The 26,014-nt window shown below is 39.1% G+C and overlaps 2 protein-coding genes across 5 annotated transcripts; one reads left to right on the forward strand and one right to left on the reverse strand.

The window, feature by feature from the left end:
• Positions 1-302: 302 nt before the first annotated feature.
• LOC130165978 (circadian locomoter output cycles protein kaput-like) lies at positions 303-19,083 on the reverse strand. Of its 3 annotated transcripts, none has more exons than XM_056371195.1 (24): positions 18,972-19,083; positions 16,458-16,550; positions 15,665-15,823; positions 14,910-14,998; positions 13,635-13,694; positions 13,163-13,311; positions 12,698-12,789; positions 12,436-12,525; positions 12,118-12,238; positions 11,413-11,526; positions 10,933-11,051; positions 10,738-10,820; positions 10,214-10,320; positions 9,954-10,101; positions 9,670-9,745; positions 8,807-8,951; positions 8,556-8,659; positions 8,191-8,361; positions 7,634-7,792; positions 6,197-6,397; positions 5,191-5,384; positions 4,967-5,096; positions 4,241-4,372; positions 303-3,780 (listed from the first exon to the last, which is right to left on the reverse strand). In XM_056371195.1, exons 4-24 carry the CDS (start codon positions 14,924-14,926, stop codon positions 3,466-3,468), a joined length of 2,727 nt encoding a protein of 908 aa, XP_056227170.1. In that variant the 5' UTR covers positions 14,927-14,998; positions 15,665-15,823; positions 16,458-16,550; positions 18,972-19,083; the 3' UTR covers positions 303-3,465. The 3 variants fall into 3 exon arrangements, with proteins under 3 accessions (XP_056227170.1, XP_056227168.1, XP_056227169.1); XM_056371193.1 differs by having other exon boundaries at positions 4,241-4,375; XM_056371194.1 differs by lacking the exon at positions 18,972-19,083 and adding an exon at positions 18,521-18,659 and having other exon boundaries at positions 4,241-4,375.
• On the forward strand, positions 18,542-24,848 carry exoc1l (exocyst complex component 1 like). 2 transcript variants are annotated; one of them, XM_056371196.1, is made up of 4 exons: positions 18,542-18,662; positions 22,731-22,853; positions 23,169-23,347; positions 24,208-24,848. In XM_056371196.1, the coding sequence occupies exons 2-4, from the start codon at positions 22,733-22,735 to the stop codon at positions 24,475-24,477; spliced, it is 570 nt and encodes a 189-aa protein (XP_056227171.1). In that variant the 5' UTR covers positions 18,542-18,662; positions 22,731-22,732; the 3' UTR covers positions 24,478-24,848. The 2 variants fall into 2 exon arrangements, with proteins under 2 accessions (XP_056227171.1, XP_056227173.1); XM_056371198.1 differs by lacking the exon at positions 18,542-18,662 and adding an exon at positions 19,141-19,269.
• Positions 24,849-26,014: the final 1,166 nt, after the last annotated feature.

Here is a 26,014-nt window from a genome sequence, read left to right on the forward strand (position 1 = left end):
TTGCAGGTATTTGCAAGGCACAAATTAACATTTTTGCCTGTTAGATCAGGGGATCAGCAAAGTTATTACACTTATTCTGGACATGAATATCTGCACAAAATATAATGGAAATCCATCCAGTAGTTGAGCCTGTTCATTCAAACCAAACAAAAACAAACTCAAACAAAATATCAATGCAATCCATCCAACAGTGGCTGAAATATTTCAGTCTGGATCGAAGTGGTGGACTGAAGTTGCCACCCTTGAGCCACATCTCTAGCATGGCTATAAGACCAAAACAACAGAATTACAGCAGACATATGTCACGTATAATATTTGCAACTGTTTTTATTTTAAATTGACCAAGAGGGGAGAGGGGGGGTTATAATAATAGCAAACATTTTTGCTTCAAAATATTGATTATTATTACATTTGACTTTGGGGTAGATAAAGGAGCACAGTTCAAGAGCAGAAGAAGGGATATACATACATACAGTACAGGTAAGCATAGCACCATTTTACACTGAATACTGGTGTTCTTAGCTTTGTGTATGTGTACAGTATTATACTAGAACTAGGACTCATTTCAACCAAATTGTGTAGTGGAAAGGTGATCTGTGTGGAGGGGAGCCGTGCCGTCTTGTCAGTGGCGTCCCATTTCAAATATCCTACACCTCAAACTCTTTTTTTTTCCCCAAACCAGATGTTGTCAGAACATTATTGTTGCAAAAACAGAAACAGAAAGTTTGTAATGGCGAAACATTCAGAGGTTCTTGTACAATGCAAAGCCTGTAAATAAGATTGTATTTCAGATTCTAAATGTGGATTCTTGCGGTGAAACACACGATTCTCTCTCACACCCTTCGTTTTCCTTCATCACAAACCCTGTCAAAGGTTCTCCTTAATCAACAGTTACAACATCCATTAGTCTCTTTAAAACACCTTTACATTCTTTGGGCTGGGTATCAGTGACACAAACTATTAACATTTCAACATTACCCTTTAGAGTGATGCTTTAAACACAAACTAGTCTATAGAGGATCTATTTGCTATGTGATGGGTGGAAGACCTGGTTCGAATAGTAAGACCCTTGCTGTAAAATCTCTTAAACTATTTATTTTTTCTGACTCAAGACAAGAATTTGTCCCTGCTAAGTCGCATAAATGGCTATTTAAACTAAATTAAAAGCATATTTCTGAGGGCTACTATTTGAGACTGGTCTGATGTGTAGATATTGTGATAAATGTTTGTTGAGCAGTCTTTCATTGTAAAACAATAACAATGCCCATTAGCCTGACAGGTGACCAATGCTCTGCATAGCCTCACATCCATCCTTTTCCAGTCACACTTTTCCATATGAAAATATAATGGGTTACAGTGACAGTTAACATGCATACAAACTCTTTCTCTCACACAAACATGTATTCAAGTTGAGCTGTCCCACACTTGGGCTTGCAGAATACTAAGCCTAACCAGAGTGGAAGTTTCTTGAATATTACAATTATTTCTTTATACTGCAACGCAAGAACTGATTGGCTATCGCCAGGGGAAACCAATACTGACCCCCGAGTGATACAAGTAGGATCAAGAAGAGGAGACTCTATATTCTCGCTCTCTCTCGCTCTCTCTCTCACACACACACACACTCTCTCACACACACACACACACACAAACACAGACTCTTTACTACACTCAGAGACAAAACAACACATTCAAAATGCTCCTTTGCCAACCATTACAATTCCTCCAATCCAAGGCTTTTCTGTTCGATATGGCTTACAACCGTAGTACAGGGGCTGAGCCCATTTCCATCTAAATTTAAAATGGACCTAGGCCCAGCCCTGTTTTTAAACTGCTGTTTTAGAACTGAGAGACAAGTGAACTGAACTGCATGAGGGTTTCTGAGGCCTAGGAAGAGAAACAAGGATGAAACACTGATGATACAGAAGACCATGAGACAGATTTGATGTTACAATGAAGTCAGTAGATTTCTATCTGAGTGAAAGCTGAGAGGGGATTCTATATATTTCTGCACTACTTTATCTCAACAACACCCTTCTCCATCTACATCTTTATTCCTATGGAGTAGTCAACCTCTGTTTTTTCCTTTGATAAGGAAACGAGGAAGGCTCTTAGAAATCTGGGTCAGATTTGATTCAGTCACCACACCCTTTATGACTATTCTCCCTCTGGTCTTTGCAGCATCACTGTGTAATCCTTCATGGTCTGGTTCCAGACTGAGGCAGAAGCAAAACTTTCCACATTCCTGAGAATACAAGTACCATCCAGCAACTTCAAACCCTTACTAAGTCAATTATTGTAAGACACAAGGGGCGACAAACATACACAATCACAGAGACTCTCATGCCCACTCATGCGCACACACAGATTGTATCCCCAAAAACACACATTAACTCACAGAATCACACCACAGATTACAAACAACTAGGTCTCGACAGTGATTTACTGTACACAACCACATCAAGTGCTAAAGTTTCAGGAGGTTGAGGATATACTGTTTGTTACGTATAGGGCTCTCTGACTGTTAAAAAATAATCCCTACTATATACACACGCATGAACTTTATTAGGGGTAATATTTTGTTGAAAAATATATACGCCTTTGAATAGTTTGCTCAAAAAAAAAAATTGACTATGTTATTGGCACTTGGAATCACTAAACCCGTTATACGTACAGTGATCATCCTGCAAATAATTCAGTTCAACTGTAATCTAGTTTCTTGCCAAACATAATTTGTGATTACAAAGTTAAAAAGAGCGTTATTGTCTCAGAGACACAGTGTTTAAAAACACAACTTCCACAAAAAAAAAAACCCAAGCCCAACCATTTTTTAAACAAACTGACAGAACTTTAAAGACTCATTCTGGACTTTTTTTCTAAAAGAGACAAGTGGAGGAGGGAGAGGGGGGTCTTAGAGAGCACGTCACCGCTCCATCTTTGACCAGAAAACACTTGAACAAAGTAAAAATTCATTTTTCAAAAGCGGCTAATAAAAGCTTACACAGTTATTTTTTCCATGCAATCATATAAAATACTACATTTCTGTTTCCTGTTAGGCTATACTGGATATTTACAAGTTTGTTTTTTTATCATACAGTAAATCTGTACAAGGTCAGTCCACTTTGACACACCTTCAAAAAGAGTCAGTCGTTACCGTGGCGATAAGGTGTTCTCTGGATTTTTGTGGGCTTTCCACGGAGACTGGAGATCCCTCACAACTCCGCCTCTGGTGAGGGAAAAGGGGATTTTAATCCATCCTGTTGCCATGGTGACAATCCTCAGTGAGTTCCTTGTGGACTCTTTCCTCTTTCCTATGATTAATTTCTTTCAGCTGGAGGAAAGGAGGACATTTTGGGGGAAAGGAAGTTTGTGGCAGCCACACGACCAAAACAAATGTATGCCACAATTCCTTAAGAGTTTCAGTTCCCCCAAGTTTTCTAGCATAACATGTTTTCCTCAAATACTTTACTGTGGTTGGCTGCTGACACTGTCAGTCCTGTGCGATGTTGGGGCTTTCTGTTGTTTCTGGGGCTGTGGTTTCAGCTGCTGCTGGTGCCTCTGGTGGTGAGATTGCTGCTGCTGTTGTTGTTGCTGCTGCTGTTGCCTTTGCTGCTGCTGCTGCTGCTGTTGCTGCTGCTGCTGCTGCTGCTGTTGTTGTTGTTGTTGTTGCTGTGTTTGCTGTTGGTGTGTTGCCTGGGTAAATGTGCCCTGTTGTTGGAGTGGGAAAGCTGCCTGCAGAATCAGCTGAGTAGACTGGTTACTATGAAGAAGACGAGTGCCCTGACAGAAGAACAGTGCAAGACTATTAAAATATGAAACAGTTAATACTTGATTCAATAAATCCCTCTCTCTTTTCATACAACTCAGAATATTGTAAAAATTCTGTAAACAGAAGTTATTTTATAATCATTCACTGCAGCATTAAGACAACATTCTCCCTAAAATAAAATAAATGATACCTTGTCTTAACCTCCTAAGACCCGAGCTCTATTCTTTGCTATATAGGCTGATTGGGACCTGAGAAAAATTATGTCCACATATGAGGACATTAGTTTTAAATTTCGATTACTGAGTGGCAGTATAATATCCTCATATGTGGTCACCAGGCCCTTGTTGAGAAAAAGTTAGTATTGTGGTCTAGAGAACCCAAAATGTGAGGTCCACATATATGGACGCCAGGTCCTAGGAGGTTTAAAGATGCTTATTTAAATCAATGACATTTGCTACCCTCTACTGATACCTGTAGAAATTGCTGTTGTTGTTGCTGCCCCTGCTGGCCGCTCTGAGCCACTACAGCTGTCTGGTTTTGGCCATCTGGCTGCGCTTGAGGTGGTTGGGCTGGTTGCAGAGTCAAGGTCTGGGTCTGCCCTCCCTGCTGAAGTGACACAGAAGTTAACACAGAACAACAGGGTGACAGAGAGGACAGAGAACTCAAGTTTTGTTTACAATATTGAAGGCCATTTACTGCTTTTTACTACTCTTTATTATGTTACCTGTCATTGGATTCTCAAAGACTCAAAGACTTTATTCACAAATAATTTACAAGTCTTTGGTCCCGTTAGTCCTTTGACTAATTATTAGGTTTCAAAGATTTGACGAAGGTTAAGTAATTCAAAGAGGAAAAACTTTATCTTGACTTATTCTCTTGAAAATGCTTTCAGACCAAAACACTAGTCTATGTTTTGGATTCACAGTAACTTTTACCAAGATAGGTAACCTTTTCTTTCCAAGATTTCATTTATCCAAAAGAAATGTGCTGATCAAGGAAGCCAATTTTTCTCACTAAGCGTTTAAATGTACATTATTTAACACTCTCTCACATGGCCACCCACTTCAACCACAATCTGTCAGCACTGAGCAGCTGGATGCTAATGTGCCTCAGAGATGTTCAGAGTCATAATCGTTCCTGACCTCTGCCAGATCCGTTTCTTTAGTTTCTGTATGAGTCATATGGCTTTGTCCTTACCTGTTGCCCACCAAAGGGGTTGTATGCGGTGACCACCTGTCCCATGAACATGGAGGTGGGAACCATGACTGCGCCACATGCCATTGGAGCTGTCACCAGCTTGGTCACCAGCTGCTGCCCTGCTGGGAAACTGGAGAGGGTGAAAAAGAGAAAAAGATGCATTACAGGATCCATGAATCATACTGTATGTCGACAAGTATCAGTTTCGGTTTTTGTCTTCTTACCGGATTTGTCGGTCCTGTGTGAAGGTGGCCACGGTTGTGCCTTGCGGTGTGTTGTTCTGTGGCAGGCTGGTGCTGATCTGCAGCACATTGGGCTGCCCTGGCTGGGAAATCATCATGGTGTTGTACAGTGGAGTAGATACAGAGCCCTGGGTCTGGGGCTGAGCCTGGGCAGGTTGCTGGGATTGACGCTGGGGCTGGAGAGGAGCAAAGTGGAGATGGAGGAAGGGACATGACATGAATTAGACAGTAGATTGATTCAAAACTTATCTTTTGGAAATTATTGCACGTTTCCTTAGCTCCCGCATTTCATATTGGTACACGCACAATTTGAACAAAGCTTAAAATACATTAAAGAGATCATAAAACCATGAGGATACAGAGAATGAAAATTAATTGAAGTATGAACTCAACACATTTTTATGTATAGTAGCAACATGTCTATGTAAAAGGTGATGATGGGCTGGGAAAAGTTGTACTGAAGCAACTTCAAGACTTAGAAAAAACCTGATATAGTAAGGTGAGAAACCATTTGGCTTACTGTATGCCTGCCTTTGTAATAATACAGAGTACAGAGGGTAAATATGCTTTACACAACTTTACTGGCCCTGTGAGCATTCTGTGACTCACATGATTAAACACACAAACAGCATTCCCTGTGGCACTTCCTGTCATCTGAATGAGATGTAAACATTACCCCTCCACAGAACAGTACTTTGTTTCTGTAGTTTGAGAAACTCTCCTCATAAATGTGACCAACAGTGTCAAAAGTTCACACAACATGAATCATCTCAGATGACCTTGGACATAGTATACATTCTGGATCTTTCCTTTCTCAAGTTTGAGATATGGCTAATTTAAATCATAATCACACAACATGCAAAATGGAATCAGGACATTTTGGTCTGATCTGAATTTGCACAAAGGAATGGAGCATCTCCATAAGTGCTGTGTCTGTGTCTGTGTGTGTGTGTGTGTCTGTGTGTGTGTGTGTGTGTCTGTGTCCCACCTGTGTGAGGGCGTTGGTCTGCGGCTGTAGGGCCTGCTGAGGGGGGGGTGCCTGCTGCTGGATCGTGAGCTGCTGAGTTCCTGAATGGACGGGGTTAATGGTCGTTTGCTGGACCTGACTGGTCAGAGTACTCGTTTGCTGGACTGACCCCACCTGAGGGAGCTGTACGTTCATCGCTCCACCCTGCTGCTGAAGCAACATCTGTCACAATCAAAACACAGAGTCAACCCACAGTGGTCTGAGTGCACACTGCCTGAAGTTATTTTTGTACATTTTTGTACCAAATCTCATTATGTGTTCATTGTCATAACATAACAATTTACTGAGAGAAACTGTCTTTACAGGCTACACATGCAAGCAGTGAATCTGTTATTGCATTTTCCATTGAAAAGAACAAAAATAATACATAATGCATTGCTTCTAGGCCTGATCTAGGTCAGGCAAAGCCAGGTACAACACCACGGGAAAAGACAAAGCACAATACACTGACTGATCTTTTTAAAAAAGGAGGGGTTGCGTGCCAGTTTTGTTCAAGTAAGGGATTTTTCAAATTTGGAAAACATCTTGGGGAAAAACGAAAATGCTGCTGCTGAGCTCATGATTGTGTTCAAAAAAAAAAAAACGTTTCAAAAGGCGAGTATGCAATTACGCTGTCAGTAAAATGAACCTGTTCAGTAAACCAAGGCGGCTCTATATAATTCATTTTCTTTTGCTGTAAAAGTGCAGTTACATATATATATATATATATATATATACTGCTTTATGTCTTAAATTATTATTATTATATATTATTATTTCCTCCATCCAACGCTAACTAAATGAAACTGGGAATAAGGAGGAGAAGATTTCAAATGGTGAGACATTAGTGCACAACATTATAACTGTCACATTTAAGACAGTAAACAATAGACTAAATTTAAAGCTACAATACACAAGTTCTGGAAATCAATGTAGCGCTAGTATGAGAAAGCAAAACCACTCTGCTCCTCCCTACTCCGTTATACTCCACCAAACCTTCACCTATATCCTTGTCATGTTTGCTGTCTCAGCTAATGCAGGAATCGGGAGCTTGCTAGTGTTTCAGTCAGTTATAGTGACGTCTTCCAGCAGCTAATACTAGCCTGAAGCCTCAGTGCCAAAGGAGTAGCAGAACCAGAAACGTGTTCATGCATGGTTCATGCGAGGAGAATGTCTCTGCTGTTAATGAGTCTGTGTTACAAAGGCCTCTGACAGCACCTCTCCACTTTAAGATTGTGTTATGTGTGTTATGAACAAGTTAGGAACAAATGTTTCGGAGCACATTTAAACTAAAAAAAAAACATTCGAACTATGCTATACTATAGCTTTATAAATATACAATAAGCAAACTTGACCTAAATTAAATGCTAAATTTTACATTGTAAAATGCTGCTGCCTTGACACCTATCTGCATCTTACCTGTATGCCCTGTCCCTGGACTCTCTGCAGCTGCTCTTGGATGTGTCTGAGTTCCTCCTGCTGCCTCTGGATGTTGGCCTGGATCATTCTGGTCCTCTGCTCCAGCTGCTCCTTTAGGTGTTGCATGGCATTCACCTGTGCCGAGAACTCCATCACCGGCTGTGGGTGTAGAGAAAAATAATAGGTCACTTACTTACTAATACAGCAGTATTACATTCCAGTGTTCATTAAACACTTGCAAGTGAGCATAACAAACTTTATATCAGGGCTGTAGCTAATGATGATTTTCATCATTGGTTGGTCTGACGATTATTTTCTCCATCATTTATCATTTATTATTTGTTCGATAAAATGGCAGGGAATAGTGAAAAATAAGACATCTTAAAATGTCTTTTTTGTCCAACCACTAGTTCAAAACCTAAAAAGTATACAGTTTATTATCACAGAATACAATGAATACCAACCAAGTAATTAACAAAGTGATCAACGTTTCAGCTCTACTCAATAGCACATCATTTTGTGATGGAAGTACCCGAATGTAGTATCATGATTCTCACCTGTACGTTTGTCTGTAGCTGTGGTTGTTGCTGCTGCTGCTGTTGTTGCTGTTGTTGTTGTTGTTGTTGCTGTTGTTGTTGTTGTTGTTGTTGTTGTTGTTGTTGTTGTTGTTGTTGTTGTGTGATCATGCCTGGAGTCACACTCTGGCCTGTGGTCTGAGAGCTCATAGACTGCAAATACAAAGATAATCAACAGTATTGAGACATATGCAATGTATGAATTTCCTTAACTCCAGTGCATTATAAGACAGCATTAAGTGAATTAAATTCCATGTCTGTATGTGATATATAAAAAAATCAGCTTCTGTACAAACAGAGCATTATGGTTTGCTATATGTAACTTTTTGTGGCCAACAAAGTCTCACCTGGCTGCTGATGGATGAGCGGCGCTGTGATGTCATCTCCATGGTGGAGGCTAGTGACTGCCGAGGAGGCGTGGCCGTGTCCATGTGTAGCTTGGATGCTGTTGCTGCAGAGAAAGAATCATTGATGAGCAAGAGTCCTATTCAGACCATGCTGATGATAACATATCATCTTAATGCAGGGCTTCGTCATCCCATTAAACTCAATTTACTTTAGAGTATATGGAAGGGTGTGTGTGTGTGTGTCCCCTTACAAGTGCAAGTGTTGTCAGAGACATGTGATGAGGACTTCCGGGAACTCCGTGAGGAGGTTGAGGGTGTTCGGCTGTGGTCAAATCGCTCCAGAGCCTCCTTGAGGCTGGATGTGTTCAGCTGTGACTCTGAGCCAGAGTCCTGACTCTAAACACAGACAAGCAGAGGAAAAATGCGCAAAAATAAAAGTCAGACTGCATACAGGTGACAATGACAGGGCTAATGGGTAAGTGGGTAAAGGTTCATTCTAGAAAAAAAATCCATTAAATCTGATAGAACCCACAACAACATACAACAAACACACCGCATGTGTATTAATGTGAGATCAACAACCGCTCTCCTAGTGTCGTATCTGTTTGTGAATTCCACACAAAGTTTGATTCAATTGTTCTTTTCATATTGATGCAATCACTGACCAATGGGAGAGTCTCACTCATTGACATAACATCACAGAACAACAAAGATTTGTAGACAATGTAACACATAAGAAAAGTTCATAGGATGAAAAAATAAGTAAGAAATAGGCCTTTAACTTCCTGTTGTTTGAAACAGATTACATTAAAAAGTTTTTGGCCTTTATTTTGACGTATCTAAAAATATAATGGGCCATGAAGAAGCTGAACTTATCATTTTACATGTGTAAAATGATATACACATATTGTGATATTTATATTGTTAGTAAAAAGGTACAAAATTTCAGTCAATCAATTAATCCAAGCTCATACACATATTCAACAAAATAAAAAATATATTTTTGAACACTTTGTCTTGCATACATAACCTACTGTATTGGTATTACTTTAATAATACAGTGCATGTATTAATGAAAACATATGAGTATAGATTTCTATTAGTAATTTCTCACCTTATCCACAGCCACCTCTGGGTTAGACTCTTCAATACCCAGTTCTCTACGCTGTTCTGCCCTCACCTCTGCATAGCTGCATTTTGGGCAAAAAAGGGAGGGAGGGGTTTAGGGACAGCCAATTACAGGGCAAGAAAGTGGTGTGCATGAGAGATGTGAAGACAATTTAGAAGATTTTGGCTTTTATCAGAATCTGCACAATGGTCTAGAAATATCTGATAAACATCCCATTAGTAAAAGATACAGAGAACAAGGGAAGATGAGACAGCATTCAGCCCCAGTACCTGACTACTGTGTGTGTGCAGACAATAAACTCAGGCCTAGAGTTCCACTGGTGATAGGTGATGTAGTAATGCGTCTGCAGCCAGATCCACTGTTGACCTTTAGTCAGGAAACGGTAGTAGCAAGACTTCCCTTTACCGTACTGCATCACTGAACAGGAGAGATGGAGGCAGACAAGAGCAAAGATGTTACAATACAACAAGCAGAGAAAGGCTTTTACAAAGAATTCTCTAGAAAAAATTGAATTAAATAGAGCCCTCACAGTGTTCGTGACACCTGGCTAGTGTCTCCAGGTCGTCCACATGGTAATAGTCGTACCCCGATGTTCCCAGGACCTCAAAAGGCAGGTAGCCTATGATTGGTGGAGCTCTGAAAGAAGACACATGTTTGGATTATGCTATTACAGGTCCGGTTTATATATACAAGTTGCCTGTCCCCATATAAGTCAAAAGTGCTTATAGTCTTTCAGAATGGCCACACTGGCCAGATGTGACATCATTTGAATATGGATATGACAAATTTTTGGACAGTTCCTTCTGAAAGACATTCACAGTGTTGCACTAGATGTGTGAAGAATGAAAAACAAGAGCCACAGAAGTTCAAACCCTGGCTCCCTCCTCACCTCTGCACAGATTACCAATCATTGGCACAGTCTGGGTGTGAATTTCAGATCGTCCATTTCAGGAAGTTGAAATGACCATACATAGCTTCTCTAATCCAACCATTCTACTGTCTGACATGCATTTATGATACAGCATAATGGCATATGTGTGTTTGTGTGTTTACCTGTGGTCTAAAAAGAGGAACTTCCATTCTAAACTGTGCCTGGAGGTGAATTCTTCATTGGGCTCCTCCACTGTACACATTTCCTAATAAAAAAGGTAAAAGTATGTAAGATAAAATGGTTAATTAATGACTGTGTGATTTTGCTTGAATGTGTGTGTGTGTGTGTGTGTGTGTGTGTGTGTGTCAGCAGTGTACCTTAATAAACTGAGGTTTGGCCAGTCGGACTGTGGCTACGAAGCACACCTGGTCGTCAAATGCAGGTTGTAGCGACCGCTGTAACACCCCTGCCAGACCATTCCTCGTCACGTTGGGAACTACACAACAGAGAACGGAGTCAAGAAATATACAGTGTGGTTCTCTGTGGCATACAATGACCACACTCAAGGCGAGTGTTTGACACTCACACTTGGAAAATATGTGCATTGACCAAATGATAATCTTCTTTTATTAACTTCTACTTTAAATGGGCTTGAACAGAGTTTTGTGACACTTCCTACTTGTGGACTTTCCCATGAACATGCGTGCTTGTTAGGCAAAACAGCAAAGATATAAATATTTTAACTATCAAGCGATTGTCACCTGACTCATAAGTCTTTTAGCTGATCTAAAATATCTCACATGTAATATTGTTTCAATGTCTAAAATTAACAAAACATCGATATCTACATGGCTCACCGTTGTTGAGTGACTTGAAGTTGCCGATGAACTTCACATATTCATAGACGGGGGGTTCTTTGGGGTCAATGGCCCCTCGTAGCATATGGCAGCAGAACTCCATGTGATTCTTAGCTGGAGAAAAAAAATTATGCAAGTTACTGAAAAATAAAAATGTGGTCACATCTAGTAAAATCATGGTTCTTGAAATCAAGACAAAACAGAGACTATCTTGTTCAAGCATCATTCAAAAATTAAGACATTATTTTCAGACTTTTGTGTTGATGCATGTTGCTACACTAAGAATTAACTGTGTTAGGTTGTTCCAATCTGAGAAGATGGCTCTGGGCTATGATTATTTTATATCCAACGAATTGCCTCCTAATAGACAAAAGATGAACCATGCAGGATTTATGCTTAACTAACAAAATTAGCTACTGAGCTATGAAAACCCTATTTTTAAGTCTTTTCATTTTTTGACAGAGATATATACGATGATTTATTACAGTTAGTAGGATAAATGTGGGTTTTCAGTTTATTTTGTTTTGTTTCTGTCTCATTTTCTTTGAATATTAACACTCAATAATTAGTTATGTGAATAAAAAAACAGATACAGAAGGAAATGCTTGATCAAACATTCCCATTTCAAATTTTATATACAATCAATTCAATTATTGGATAATGTTGAAATAACCAGACACTATGGTGTAAAATGGTGTTACTGACTCTTCAGGTAATCAGAGCTAAGGTTCTCAGGGTCGGTAGGGTGCGTGGACAGAGCCTTGTACACATCGGAGTGTTCCCCAACTGGCAGGAAGTTTAACAGGTTCTGGTCCACCAAGTCCGCCTGAGGAAGACAAACATACATGCATGAGAACACACATACGCACAAATCAGGAGAAAGGCCAGACCCCATTCAGAACACACAGGTCATTCTGACATTTTAAATCTGAAGAACAAAAAATAAAATCCCTTTTAAGCATGTCTACAATACAGCTGATGACTAATACATACCAGGCTAAAGAAAGAACCAGTGTTACTCACCGGTAGGTGTTCTAGTAGTGAGGTGACACTCTCAGAGACGTAGAGGATGTTGCCATCCGTCATTATTGCTATAAAGAACCCGTCCAGAGCCTGATAATGTAGGACAAGAAGAACAGGGTGATATGTTGAGCTACAGCAGTAGAATAAGTACAAGATGGAGGCTGTCAAGAGTTTGACTTTGTTTAAATCAGAACAGATTTAAAATTGTATTTCAATGTCTCCTAGCAGGCAGGATTACAGTAGAAAATGTGAGGTTTCTGACCTCCAGCATGAGCTGGGTGAACTCTTCATTGCTAAGAAATGGAGGCTTCCAGTCCTGCCTGATCTCACTCGACTCCGACTGAGCGGCGATCTCTGATGAAGGAGAGAGGAAGAAAAGGAAAAAGTCAAAGGGGAAAGGACATAAAAGACTCCCTACAAAAAGCCGGAAATAACACGGGCCAGGATGGTAAAAAAATCAAAAATACCATAATCATAACACATTATGTCAACAATACACAGCCGGAAGGTTAAAACTAATTTAATAATAATATACACAGTGACCATGTCTCATAAAAAAAGCATAATAAAAAGTGTTTCCAACAGGCTCTAGTGATGAGAGTAAACAAGCACTGACAGCCGTGTTCACAAGAGAGAATAAAGCTAAATATAGAACAAGAAGTGTCCGTCCTGCAAGGTGCTCAACATAAACACAAGAAGCAAGGTGAGGATGGTACAAAGCCCTGACCTTTGTGTTTACACAGGAAGTCAATGCTTTTCTGCAGGATGGTGGATTTGTCCATCTTCCTGGTGTTGCCAGGCAACATCGTGCCGAGTTCCTTGATGAGGACATTGAACTGGTCTCTCCGTTTCTTCTCGGACTTGTTACGGGACACGCTAGGATCCAAAACACAGTGATAAATTACATTCTAAATGTGATTCAGTCATAGATTTTTTTTTGCTTTACTTATTGACTTACAGAAATGACAACAACCCTGAAAATGAGCAGATGTAACCAGGTGTAAACTAGATGTATGGCATTCAATAAAGTCTTTTGACATGGTATATTCTCTACAGTAGCTAAAAAAGTTTATAATCATACTCATCTACAAGTGTAGGGCACGATACAAGCCCTTAAATAGCATGTAATGTTTTATGAGAAGGATTGGTTTACTCATATTAAACACACACTATACTAATCATCTATATATCTAGCTTACCGTTTTGCTTTGTCCTTTTCATCTTCTTCCATCAACCCATCAAAGATGCTACAATCATCCCTAAAAGAGGAGAAAAAAGTATTTACTTTTCCTTTATTGTTTTCCTGTGTGTGCACGTTTGTTGGCAGCTTGAAAGCAGATATGCATTGTTAATAATAGTTAATGACAGATGTTGGCTAATGAGAGGATTCCTGCATGACAGGCGCAGGTTTATTTTTGGGTCGGTCACACACACACACACACACACACACACACACACACACACACACACACACACACACACACACACACACACACACACACACACACACACACACACACACACACACACACACACACACACACACACACACACACACACACACACACACACACACACACACAAAAAAAAATAGAGTGAGACAGAAAGAGAAAGAGAGAGAGAAGGAATGTGTTTTGCTTGCCAAGAAGGTTGCGTGTGCATTTGTGCAACAAGGCGTGTTCTTGCCTACGTTTCAATTAATGTAGGTCAATACACTACAACACTTTCATTTGTACTGATGAACATTTTTTCAAACTGTAATTTTAATACCTTTAAAATACTACTTTAATGCCCAAAATGGCAAGAAATCAGTGTTCTCAAGATTTTTTTTATTGTAGCATGCAATTTAATAATAATAATGATAATAATTCCATTTGCAATAACTGATTAATAAAGCACCATTATGTTTTTGCAAACTTATATATCTGAACATATTTTGTACATGTATAGTCTACATGTATTTCTTCTATGATAAACTGACATAAAATTCTCAATGGCCACTTTATTGGGTGCACCTGTATAATCTAATACAATCCAATAAAACTGTTCCGCTATAAAGTCTACTTTTATGATGCCGACTGTGTTCAGTCTTTGTTGATAATGTCATGGGTGTATTAAGTCAAATATATGTTTTAGTGCTGATGTCTTAGTTATTGGTTGTGTTTAAAATGGACTGCATTATATTCAAAGTTGTTCTTAATATTCTGCCCCCTAATGTATGTAAATAGGGAGGAGAAAAAACTTTGAAAAAGTCAAGTGCAAAACCACCTTTAACTATACAAGAACTTAACAATATAAACTTTGTAAAGGTAGATTTTATGGCAGATATGTCTTCGCTTGAATAGGTGTACCTATTAAAGTGGCCACTGAGTGTATTGTGTGTGTGTGTGTGTGTGTGTGTGTGCGCATGTGCGTGTGCGTGCGTGTGCGTGTGTGTGTGTGTGTGTGTGTGTGTGTGTGTGTACCCTTCATACCCTATGCTTGATGTCATGGTGGCTGCTGATCAGGGCTGTAGCTGGATTGAATTGCTCTTTAGGCGTGAGGTAGGCATTTGGAAGACCACCTGGAGAGACATAATTGAATGGTTTGTCACCCAGTACACTGCAGTAAAAGCACAAAAAGCATGACATCAGGAAATAAAATAAAATAAAATCACAAAATCACAAAGATTCACCCCCAATTAGTTGCTTTCATTTTACAAACAGTCATCTTGACAAACAGGTTAACTGAGGTGAATATGATGAGAATAGACCAAGCCTACAGAGTCAGGTAAAGTTGATTCAAACTCCTTCTTGATGCATGCAATAAAATAAATACGCACATAGACACATTTGGTATTTCAAGTAAGTTTTTTTCACCCAATGAGTTGCTCTCAAACACTAATCACAATCATTAGCATTTTCAAAGGCTTCAGATAATTGGCTTAATGTAATGGCTACTTTTATACTTCAATACACAAATGACTAGTGTCATCTTAACGGCAAAATGAATCCACAGATGTCTGATGAAGACCAAATTAATGTGGAGTAGAACATTTATAACATATGCTGCAACATGTGTTAGGAAGCATACATCTAAATATAATGTAATTAAACTTACTCAGTTAAAAGGAATTATCTGCATGACCAAATTTTAAACTCTTTCATAAATTAAGTTTATCACAAAACAGCTCTGTGTGTTAGTGTGTGATATGTAAATGTGTGTAAGTGTGTATGTTGTAATTTCTCACCCCACTGCAGCTTATGTGCGCGGTCAGTTAACGTCTCTTCTCAGGGGTCGTAGAAAGGGTTTGGGGTCAAAGCTGACTCTACGGTCAAAACTGGTGTCGAGGTCATTGGGGTCACGAGAGGGCACCAGACCACAGGAAAGACATGGTGGTTGACCAAACCTGCGGGAGAAATCAGAGGAGAAAAATGGGGTCATGTGAGGTCATGTGGAGTCATTGGATTGATTTGAGAACAGGTTTTAGACATTTTCCATCTTTACTGCCACGGTGCAGCTGCAACTGCCGGTAACAAATAATGATTTTTATAGGTTAAATTTTTTTTTTTATTTGATTTTTTCTGAGATACCTTTCACCTTGCCCATTGTTGCTTCTGTTTCACATGTAGAATATTATAGCTCACTTACATATCGAATTAAATTATAACAAACCAATGAGCTACCAGCCAGTGTAGTAGATCATGTTTACCGATTTATCAATCTTTTTATCACTGTTTTTAACTAATGTTACAGTGTGTGTAATTTAGCATATTTAAAATAGAACCTTGCTGCAAAAATGTACAGTAGCTGTTTTGTTACGAGTACAACTTACTAATAAATAAATAATCAATAACCAATGAAACAGATTGTATGAATCAAGACTGTTTAAAAGGTTATAAGTGTGAATAACTTTACATCAGTGCAGCGAGGAAATCCTGAATAAAAGCAGTTACTATGCTTACATTAATAGTATTAGTAAGAGTACTTCTTTTGGAGGACAGTGACCCATTTATTAAAAGAAAAGAGATGATTAAACTTACTTTCTGGAATGTCTCCTTGAAGGCAAAGTAATAGTTTTAGATCCTATCCTTCCAGGCACTGACAAATCACGTCACGTGTAAGCCACACCTCACCTGCAACACAAAAAAACCCTGGCTGAGTAACAAACATACCACACAGCCTGCTCACTGTTTACCATGCATGCAAATTCTAGAGGCCAACAGGTAAATGTGTTAGTTGCAGCAAGTTAAAAACAGGAAATGAGGGCGGCAACCAACTAAGAAAATGTTTGATAATTTGGTTTGGTCAATACATTGTTAGAAAATGTCCAGAGCCCCCAGAGCTTGTGGTGCCATCTTCAAATTCTTTATTTTGTTCCAAAACAGTCCATATCTAAAAGATATTCATACTACAATAAGATTAAGGATGAAACTAATTATTATTTTTAATTATCAGTTAATCTGTCAAGTAGATTTTTAGATTGACCTATCAATTGTTTGGTCTATAAAATTTGACAAAATAGTGAAAAATTGCCCTAAAATTGCTGAAGGTCAAGATGAAGTCAAGATGGGGTCTGATCAATAGTCCACACCCCAAATATAATCAATTTACAATGATCTAAAAAACAAAAGCAGAAAGTCTTCACACTCAGGAAACTGGATCCAATACATGTTTGGCTTGTTTGGTGGGAAAAAAATTACTGAAACAATTAATCAATCATCGAAATAGTTGCTGGATTGATTGGCTAACTGTTTTAGCTCTATTCATCAGCCAACAATTTTCTCAATGAAAAGGTGTTGTGGAAGGTACCACCAACACTCTAAAACTTAGAAATTCATGTTTACTATCACATAAGATAAAGAAAAGTAGCAAACCCTCACTGTTGAGAAGGTGTAATTAGAGATTGTTGACATTTTTGCTCGAACAATGAGGCAGATCAATTGAATAATAATTTCAGTGGGGCTGCAACTAATATCATTTTCATTCATCAATTCATGTGACGATTATTTTAATCATTTCAAAATAGTGAAAAATGCCTAAGGCTATGTCGTCAGATAGCTTGTTTTGTCCGACTTGCCACCCAAACCATATAACCATAACCATATATAACCAAAACTTCTAATTCTCACATTTGTGAAGCTCTCTGAACCAGAGTTGGCAATTTTGCCAAAAAATAAATAAATAATAACAAAAAAGATGAATTGATTATAGAAATAGCTGTGATTAAATCAGCTAACCCATTAATTGAACAGGCAAAGTGGCACATTTCAGGACTCCAGCAAATTTGTGGTGTCTTGTTGAATAGTCTGAAAGTACTGTTCCCAAATTTGTCAAGCAGTCCCAGACACCAGATGGGAAACAGACCACAACTTGGATCACACTGTGTCCCACTGAACCCCATTTAACAGGATTTTGCTGTAAGATATGACTGTAGGCAGGAAGGTCACAGTGGGTACAGTAAAACCTTGGGATAACATCACCATCCTGCTAGACTCTTAATGTACCGATTTTAGTGTGAGATAATAGTGAGATTTAGGTATTTAACTGAGCCATTTTGAGGACCCTGTGGTGGTCCTGGGTCTCTTGTTGGGGAGGCACTGGCCTGACCTACAGTCATGTATTCCTGATGGCCAATAAGTGAAGCCTCATTACACTGAGCTTCTTCATTGGGCGATTCTAGCCACAGCACACCAGTGCCAATGAATTAACATTGATATTAGCATTATGACCCAGTGGAGACCATGTTATGCAGCCCACCAACACAAGCTATCACATATGCAGAGTAACATTTTAATACACCTTTTAGTGCCACAGGTGTTCGTTATACAACCGAGAAGAGAGCAACCCATATAGCTAGCTAGCAGGCTAACTAAGCTTGCTACCGAAAACTGCCCATTTAACTAGAGATTTAATGCTCTTACTGGTCCCGTTTTCTCACGCTACCCTCACAAACACTGAATGACACAGTTATGACAGGTAAAGCGCTTCACGTTTGTAAAATAAGCAGGAGGAATATCAGCCCCTATCCAGGCAAGCTGGCGCCGAGCCTCAAGCTGTCACGCAACAACTGACATTGAAGATAAAATAATCTGTGAAATATTACCGTTGGTCCTCAAACGCCGCGAGAAGACCGAGCCTAAACATCCGAGCGGGACAAGATCCTCGCAAATTCCGTCAAAAGCATAAATGTCGGTGGCGGAGAAGCGTCTAAACCCAGCGATGGTGGAAACATTTTCGCGGCAGATGTATGTACACACACACAGAGAGAGATATACACACAGAGAGAGAGAGAGAGACACACACACACACATACACACACACACACTAACAGGGCTACGCGCACACGCTCGCCCACTCGTACACATAGACACTGGCTGCTCTGAATGTGGGTCACTGGGCCTTGCTCTCCCTCAAGCGTGCGGAAACAGTCCCGAAGCCTCCTCTGCAGTCCGACCGCTTCCGCACGCTAAAAACACACACACACACCGTTTACCGAACACGGCGGCCGTGCTATATCACAATCGGCTTTGGATATTTGCATTAAAAATCCTTACCTTCGCGAATAATCGACAGCAGCCTGCGTGTTTTGCTTACTTGAACGTTGCATCGAGGTGGTGGGGGCCAGGAGGACTCCGGGTTGGGGAGAAAAACAGGAGGCCTACTTCATATTACGACGTACAGTCATGCGCAATAGAGACAGTAGGGCGCACTATTTTGCAAGTACAGTAGCAGCAAAACGGAGAGGATCTACAGAGGGGAAATGACTCCGCGTGTTTTTGTGGCTTTTCCAGCTAGTCCAGTCCACTATCGGTGCCACCTACTTTTTGATACTGTAGAGAATAAAAGTACAAGGTAGCGATTCTGCCTCCTGACATGCAAATGAATGCACTTAAAGCGAGAATGACCGGGATAGTAGCCACAGATATCCCGCTAATCCGTATTTTGATAAAGCATTTGCATACTTAAATGTAAAACGATAAAAAGCTACATTTATATATCTATATGAATATTTTCACAATAATGTTAATGTGCACTTTAAATATTCACTACATTATTTTCAGGAAAAAGGATTAGGTTAGGTTGCAGTGAATGGATCGTGAATGTGACATTGGATGATCGCCAGGAGGGTGCAGAGCAGGGTAGGGATGGCCCTGTCTGATGGCAAAGGGGTTTCCCCTTTTATCGACATCCAATCGCAAGCTCTATGAGCCGTGACGTTACACCTTTACTGTGTAGAGGTTCCCATAAGTTTATATTATGGTACAATTTGACATTAGATATCCTCTTTAATTAGATGTTAATTTCGTTTGTCCCGAACGCCCTTGTCATTTCTAATGACATACCTTTGATAACATAACTAAATACATTTAAATCATTCAAGATTAAAAAGATGCTGTACATAGATAATTACTACAGTTGTTTATTCTTACATAATCATTTTAGAATTCAAAACAAAACAATTATAATAAAAGTATAATAGTTATAATAAAAACTGGAGCAGTTCAAATTCTACAAGGCTAGCATCGGCTCCGTCCAAGGAAAGGCAGCATTTGCAAAAGTAGTTTATTTTCTCCAGCAAAATGTGTGTGCGAGTCAAACCAGATTTGCGTACACCGCTGTGTTTGTTTACACGGATGTCAGCAAACACTAAAAGACTTTTCTTTATCATCCTCTGCCGCCTTACAACCCCCCTTCATTGGGAACCAGATGCACCCATGACAGGCAGGTAGCTGGGTGGATAATACTTAAGCATTGCTGCAGCATTGTCAGGAGGAATATAACAGGCAAGGTGATCACATAAGTGACACATAGAAATGATGAAGCACAGTTGAAGCAAGTTAGAAAGAGGTTGCCATGAATTATAGACCACGAAATATGCATATAAAATCCATAATATATTGTATATGTTAACCAAAACCACAACTTTCCTTTCCATCCACGTTCCTATTTTCACACTGGCATGCTTGTAATTCCAGCCTTGGGCTTGTTGTGCATCAAACAACTGTTTTCATTAGCTCTCATCTTGTTTATTTAATATATAATAGTGCCAGCCTCATTAATTCTTTGCTCCTGCTTGGACTCATTATACCGCTGACTGCACCTTCTCAGAATTTCTCCATGCCTCCTTTTACTTTCTTCAATCTTCTTCCTCTCTGTGAACTCAATTTGCCCCCCTCGCTTTCCCTTTCCTCTCTGTCATCATTTTCTCTTACGCTTTGTTTGGATTAGTCATTATCTGCTTCTTGAAGATTCTCCCCCTTTTTCATATCTACTCCCTCTTTTCTCATCTTTGCTTCCTCCATCACATCTTCCTGCATAATCCGTATTAAGGCCTATAGTCCTTAATTCCTCTTCACAGTCTCATCTTTTTTTCACCTTCTCTGCTTTCTTTCTCTCTTTTCTTCAGGTCCTCTGTTGTCTCCTCAAGTCTGCACATTTGTCCTCCTTTGCTATATTTGCCCCTCTTTGTTTTCTATATCCTTTGTGTCTCCCCTCTTCTCCTGCTTTTTTCTCAATAATATTCTTTGAAAATGCGACTTATACTTCTTGATAGTCTTTTCTCTCTGATGCGTCTCCCTTTAATCTCTTCGTCAGCATCTCTTTTTTCCTTTCCTTCTGTTCCAGCTTCTTTTACTTCATCCAGCCCTGCAGAGTTATCTACTCCTCATCCTTGCTTGCACCTTTATCCTCTCTAATCATGCATACTTCTCTTTTCAAATATCTCTCAGAATGTCCTCTTACAGTGTTACAATTGCTATCACTGCATTTCCTATTGATGTTAATCACCTTGATGTTTCTTGTGCAATGTCAGGGATGATGGGAATGCTCACATAAATCCTCACAACTATAAGTTCTTAAAAATACAGATATAGACAAATCAATGCAGCATTTCCACTGAATTTGAATAATAAACTATTGCAGCTTTTATCGTTGTGCATTCTATCACACATTACAAAAGCTACTCTCTTGTGCAAATTCTGGGATTTTTCCAATTATTCCTCCATATAATAATCCTTTCAATGCACATTACAGATATAGGCCTACTGGGGTTAAAGTTTATGATAAGTAAGTACAATAAACCTTATGTGTTATTCATGAGATTCAACACTTGTATATTTCCTCCCTACTTCCTGCCCATCCGCTCATCTTTCCATCTCAGAGGCAAAAAGCCTTTCAGGGTGAACACCCACAAAAACCATCAGCAACAACAACAATGAAGCACTTAGCTGTGGAACGACCCATCTTTGTTTTTCACAAATGTGACAAATCCAATGGAGCCACACTCTTTCCTACTAACAAATCAAATCAACTCTTGTGGTATGCTTCATTCTGGGGTGGTTCTGCTTATGGAAAATTCCTCCCACCTTTTTTTGACCGACCTCTCGTGAACTTGGACATGCTCATAAGTGTGACATTTTGCTCTCTCTGCTTCTCAGTACCTCTAGCAACTTGTCTTGTGTAGCCATGATCACTAAAGAAGTGAAGCATCCTTTATGTGCTGGTAAAATCCCCCCATTTAAGTGCTTCACCCCACTTGTACCTGTTCTCAGAGATTGAATTACTACAGGGTAATGGAAACCATGCAGAGTGCTGTGGGACATTCTTTTCCCACACAACAACCGTTTAATCACAGGCAAACATTGGGCAATGTGCCACATTATATATCATCGTCTATATGTGAGTGAGTGGAGGAGAGACAGAGAGACCACAGAAAGAAAGAAAGAAAGAAAGAAAGAAAGAAAGAAAGAAAGAAAGAAAGAGTGTGTCTGTGTGTGTTGTGAGGGGACATACTGTGTAATCCTATACAACTACAGGTAAAGTGTGTATCTGTGCTTTGTGTTAGATACACTTCAGTCAAGTAAATACAAACACAAGAGTGAAATCCATATTTGCAGGAAACCTGGGTCAATATCAGGATCATCATAATGGATCTTAATTGAAGTAATAAAAGGGTAACATGATGAAAAGACTGGCCAGTTGGTATGAAGTCATTCTTTAATGAAAGATTAACATGGCTCATCTAACCTGACTGCTGCTGAGTGGAGTATGGGTGTGTGTGTGTGTGTGTGTGTGTGTGTGTGTGTGTGTGTGTGTGTTTGTAATAGCCCGTTTCACCCACAACCACAGGTTTTTCTGACCGGAGGAACCACATCACCACCTCCCTTCCTTACCACTGCCAGGTTTCACTGTTGTCCGGTGTCACGATCTTCATTATCTTTTTCCTCAACTCTCTCTCTTCGATTATCTCTTCTCTTGCCACTCTTTTGCAGCTCACCACCATCCAGCTTTGATTTTCCTCTTCCTCTCTCCAGTGATGTCGTCTCTTCTGAGGGAGGAGATGCAGAGGGTTTTGTTCCGACCTGCAAAACAGAGACTGGTGGAGTTTATTGAGATTGAAGAGCCGTCGCATGGAAGACATTTTCTTTGTGTCTCAGGTAAATAGGATTTTTAGATATGTTCAACCTTTCAACACAACGTCAGATCTTGTATTCTTGCCATAAATCCTTGCATAAAATTTTTTAATGAGGACAACATTTAATAATCTTTATAATGGATTTTTAATTCTGCAAATATAATGCAGAATATTTTGGTTCTATAGAAGCTGAATATGGCCTTGTACTGTTGTATTAAACACTAACTATGTAAAGTCTTTTACCTCTTCAAGGTAAAACTTAAAACTGAATTTTCTTGTGCACCTGTTTACTTGGAAAAAAAAAGAAAGGTGTTTTTTTTTTTTCATTTTTCTGCAGTTGCAAAAACCAAAGTGGTGCAGTTATGTATAGTGCGATGTCAGATATCGGAGCCATCTCTTAAGTCTGGATCCAAGAGGTCCCACACCAAACGCTCCAGCATACAGGACTGCTACAGGAGGACGGAGACCTGGTCCCTGCAAGACCTGACTCTTGTTGATGGACGGGACCCTGATGTGGTGAGTCACCATATTGAATTACAATTTTCGATTACATAGTATTGCCATAAGGAAAGGTTGGTATGAATGCCACATAAAATACTGCCATTGAAATATAATATTTTCTACTCTCCAATAAAATTTGTTCCCAATCTCTCTGTATAATTACAAAAGCTTTGAAACAATGTAATTTGTTTCAAGATATAATTTCACATAGTTACACATTTAATTATTTTATGTTTCATGCTATACTACATATATGATACTTATGGTGTCTTGTGTGGACCCAAAAGGAATTTCACCTGTCTCTCATTGGGATCCTAAATAAAAACAAAGTAAGTAAAATGCATAAGAAGAGTTACAACACAAATATCTGTGCCTAACACTGAAGCTATACCAACTTTATTATGAACAACTACTTCAATCATCTGTTATCCTGTTCCTGCAGAAATCTTGGTGTGATTAAAAAAAACTCAAGGTCCATAAAGTTTTAACTGAAGCTTTCAACCACATTTCGTCAGTTAAGGGACGGTGTGTTTTCACAGTTGAGGATCAAGAAATTCCTCAGCATTCCAGTCTTCAAATGTGAAAAAGTTGTAGTTGCTTATAACAACATCTGTTGTGCTGGAAAACTGAATTTATGTTTTTATCAACATTATTTCTTATTCAAATAAAAATAAGCCATTCAAACTTTCACCTCCCGGGAGCCCACTCGCTTTCATACTGTATATCTGACGCCAGTTCTCCACTCAAGTGATGTTAATTTTAATTTGGTGTTTATGGTGTTATTTTACAGATTTTAAAAAGGTGTTCACAAAATATTTATTTTTTGTGCAGGTAATGCTTATCTCATTCTGTGTCCATGTGTCCTCTGGTTCCAGGATGACCCCTGTTTCCTGCTGCACTTTGACAAGGTGCGGACAGTGACAGCCGTCAGCTGCTCAGCCAAATACACTATCGTGCGTGCCCTGGTTGCTCTAAGTGATCGGCACTGTCAAAGGTCGCTGAACTTGAGGAACTTTGACTGGACCTACATCAGGCCCACATCCTTCTACTCCAACAGAGGTGACTGTGTTGTTCTGACACAGATATGCTTCTATGCATTCAATTTAGTGTGTCTGTCCATGTGTCCTGTGCCCCTGGATGCATAACTGAATGGAACAATGATTGTATGTTTGTCAAGTAAGGTGTGTATCTATGTGTGTCAGTTAGAAAACTGTGGCAGATTTATTGTATGTAACTTGTGTTGAGTAGGAGGTGTGGAGTAAATTATTGCTGCTTCTGTTACACTACTATGGCATTGATTTGGAGTTATTCGCCATGAAAAGTCTTTTGCATTAATATTCTGCTGAATGTATCTTTATTGCAAATACAGGTTTCAAGCAGCTTGGTATTTGTTAACGGTGCAATCCACTTTTGTGATCATTTAATTACTGATCCCTGAAGGTATGCTATGTGTGTGCAAATGTAAAAGTGTGAATTTCAAATGGAGAAGAAATAAAACAATTCCAAATCCACTGCCTTTCTTTGTCTTCCACAGGGTCATATTTGTGTTACCCGTGGCCTTCTTCCTTTTTCACACTGCTATTTCCCCGTCTCCTGTTGTAGCTTATGCCTTAAATCATTGACATAGCCATACCACTGAGGACACAAGATATTTTCCCTCTCTCTCTTCTCTCTCTCTCTCTCTTTTATTTGGGGTTAGCAATCTGCAATTTAAAAAAGTATTTGGTGAATATTATATAGTCTGATGAAGGAGTCATTGTTAAAAGATATTAACATATGGCAAGCTATTTTATCATCATTAAGATATCTGTTGTTCCCACAAAAGCAGACTGTGTAAGTCTGACCCATTACTGATGATGTTTCTCAGTAGCATAGCATAGCCAGAAAATCCTTCCCTGTGGTGGAAGAAGTATTAAAAACACTCTACAAGTAAAAGTCTTGCAGTGCAATCGGCAAAATGTACTCAAAGTATTAAAAGTAAAAGTATTCAACACAGAAAAATGGCCCCCCGTGCCTGTCGTACATTACATCATTAAGGTTATTATTCCTGGCGCATTCATGTGCAAACTGCATTTTGCTTGCAGTGGAGCTACATTTCAACTAGTTTATATAAAGCTATGAATAATATTATTTGTATTGTAGATTAATCTCCTGATTATTTTCTCATTAACCAACTGATTGCTTAGTTTGTAAAAATTCAGAAAATAGTGAAAAATGAGTGACACTATCACAGTGCTTGTGATAATAGTGCAAATCTCTAAATCATTTGAATTGTTAGAGAATCACATTTGAAAAGCTGGAACCATGAAATGTTTGGCTTTTTTTTTTTTTTTTACATGAAAATGTAAAAAATGTTTGGCATTTTTTTACATGAAAATTAACTAATAGAATAGTTGCCAATAGATTTTCTGTCAGATGGTCTCAGCTAAAGCTTGTAGGCTTATGCTGTTAGGTAGTTTATAGCAAAGCATCATATTATATTAATTAAGCGCTTCATTTACATACAAATCTATTGCAAAGAACTAAAAATACAGTAGTGTATAGTGGAGTACAAAGTGGAGTAATATTTCCCTGCAGTGAAGTAGAGGTGTCATAAAATGGACCCCAGATTTGTACTTTAAATGCTGTACTTGAGTAAATGTACTTGGTTAAATTCCACCACTGAGCCTTATTAAATATATT

The sequence above is a fragment of the Seriola aureovittata genome, chromosome 3, assembly GCF_021018895.1.
Source record: "Seriola aureovittata isolate HTS-2021-v1 ecotype China chromosome 3, ASM2101889v1, whole genome shotgun sequence".
NCBI lineage: Eukaryota > Metazoa > Chordata > Actinopteri > Carangiformes > Carangidae > Seriola > Seriola aureovittata.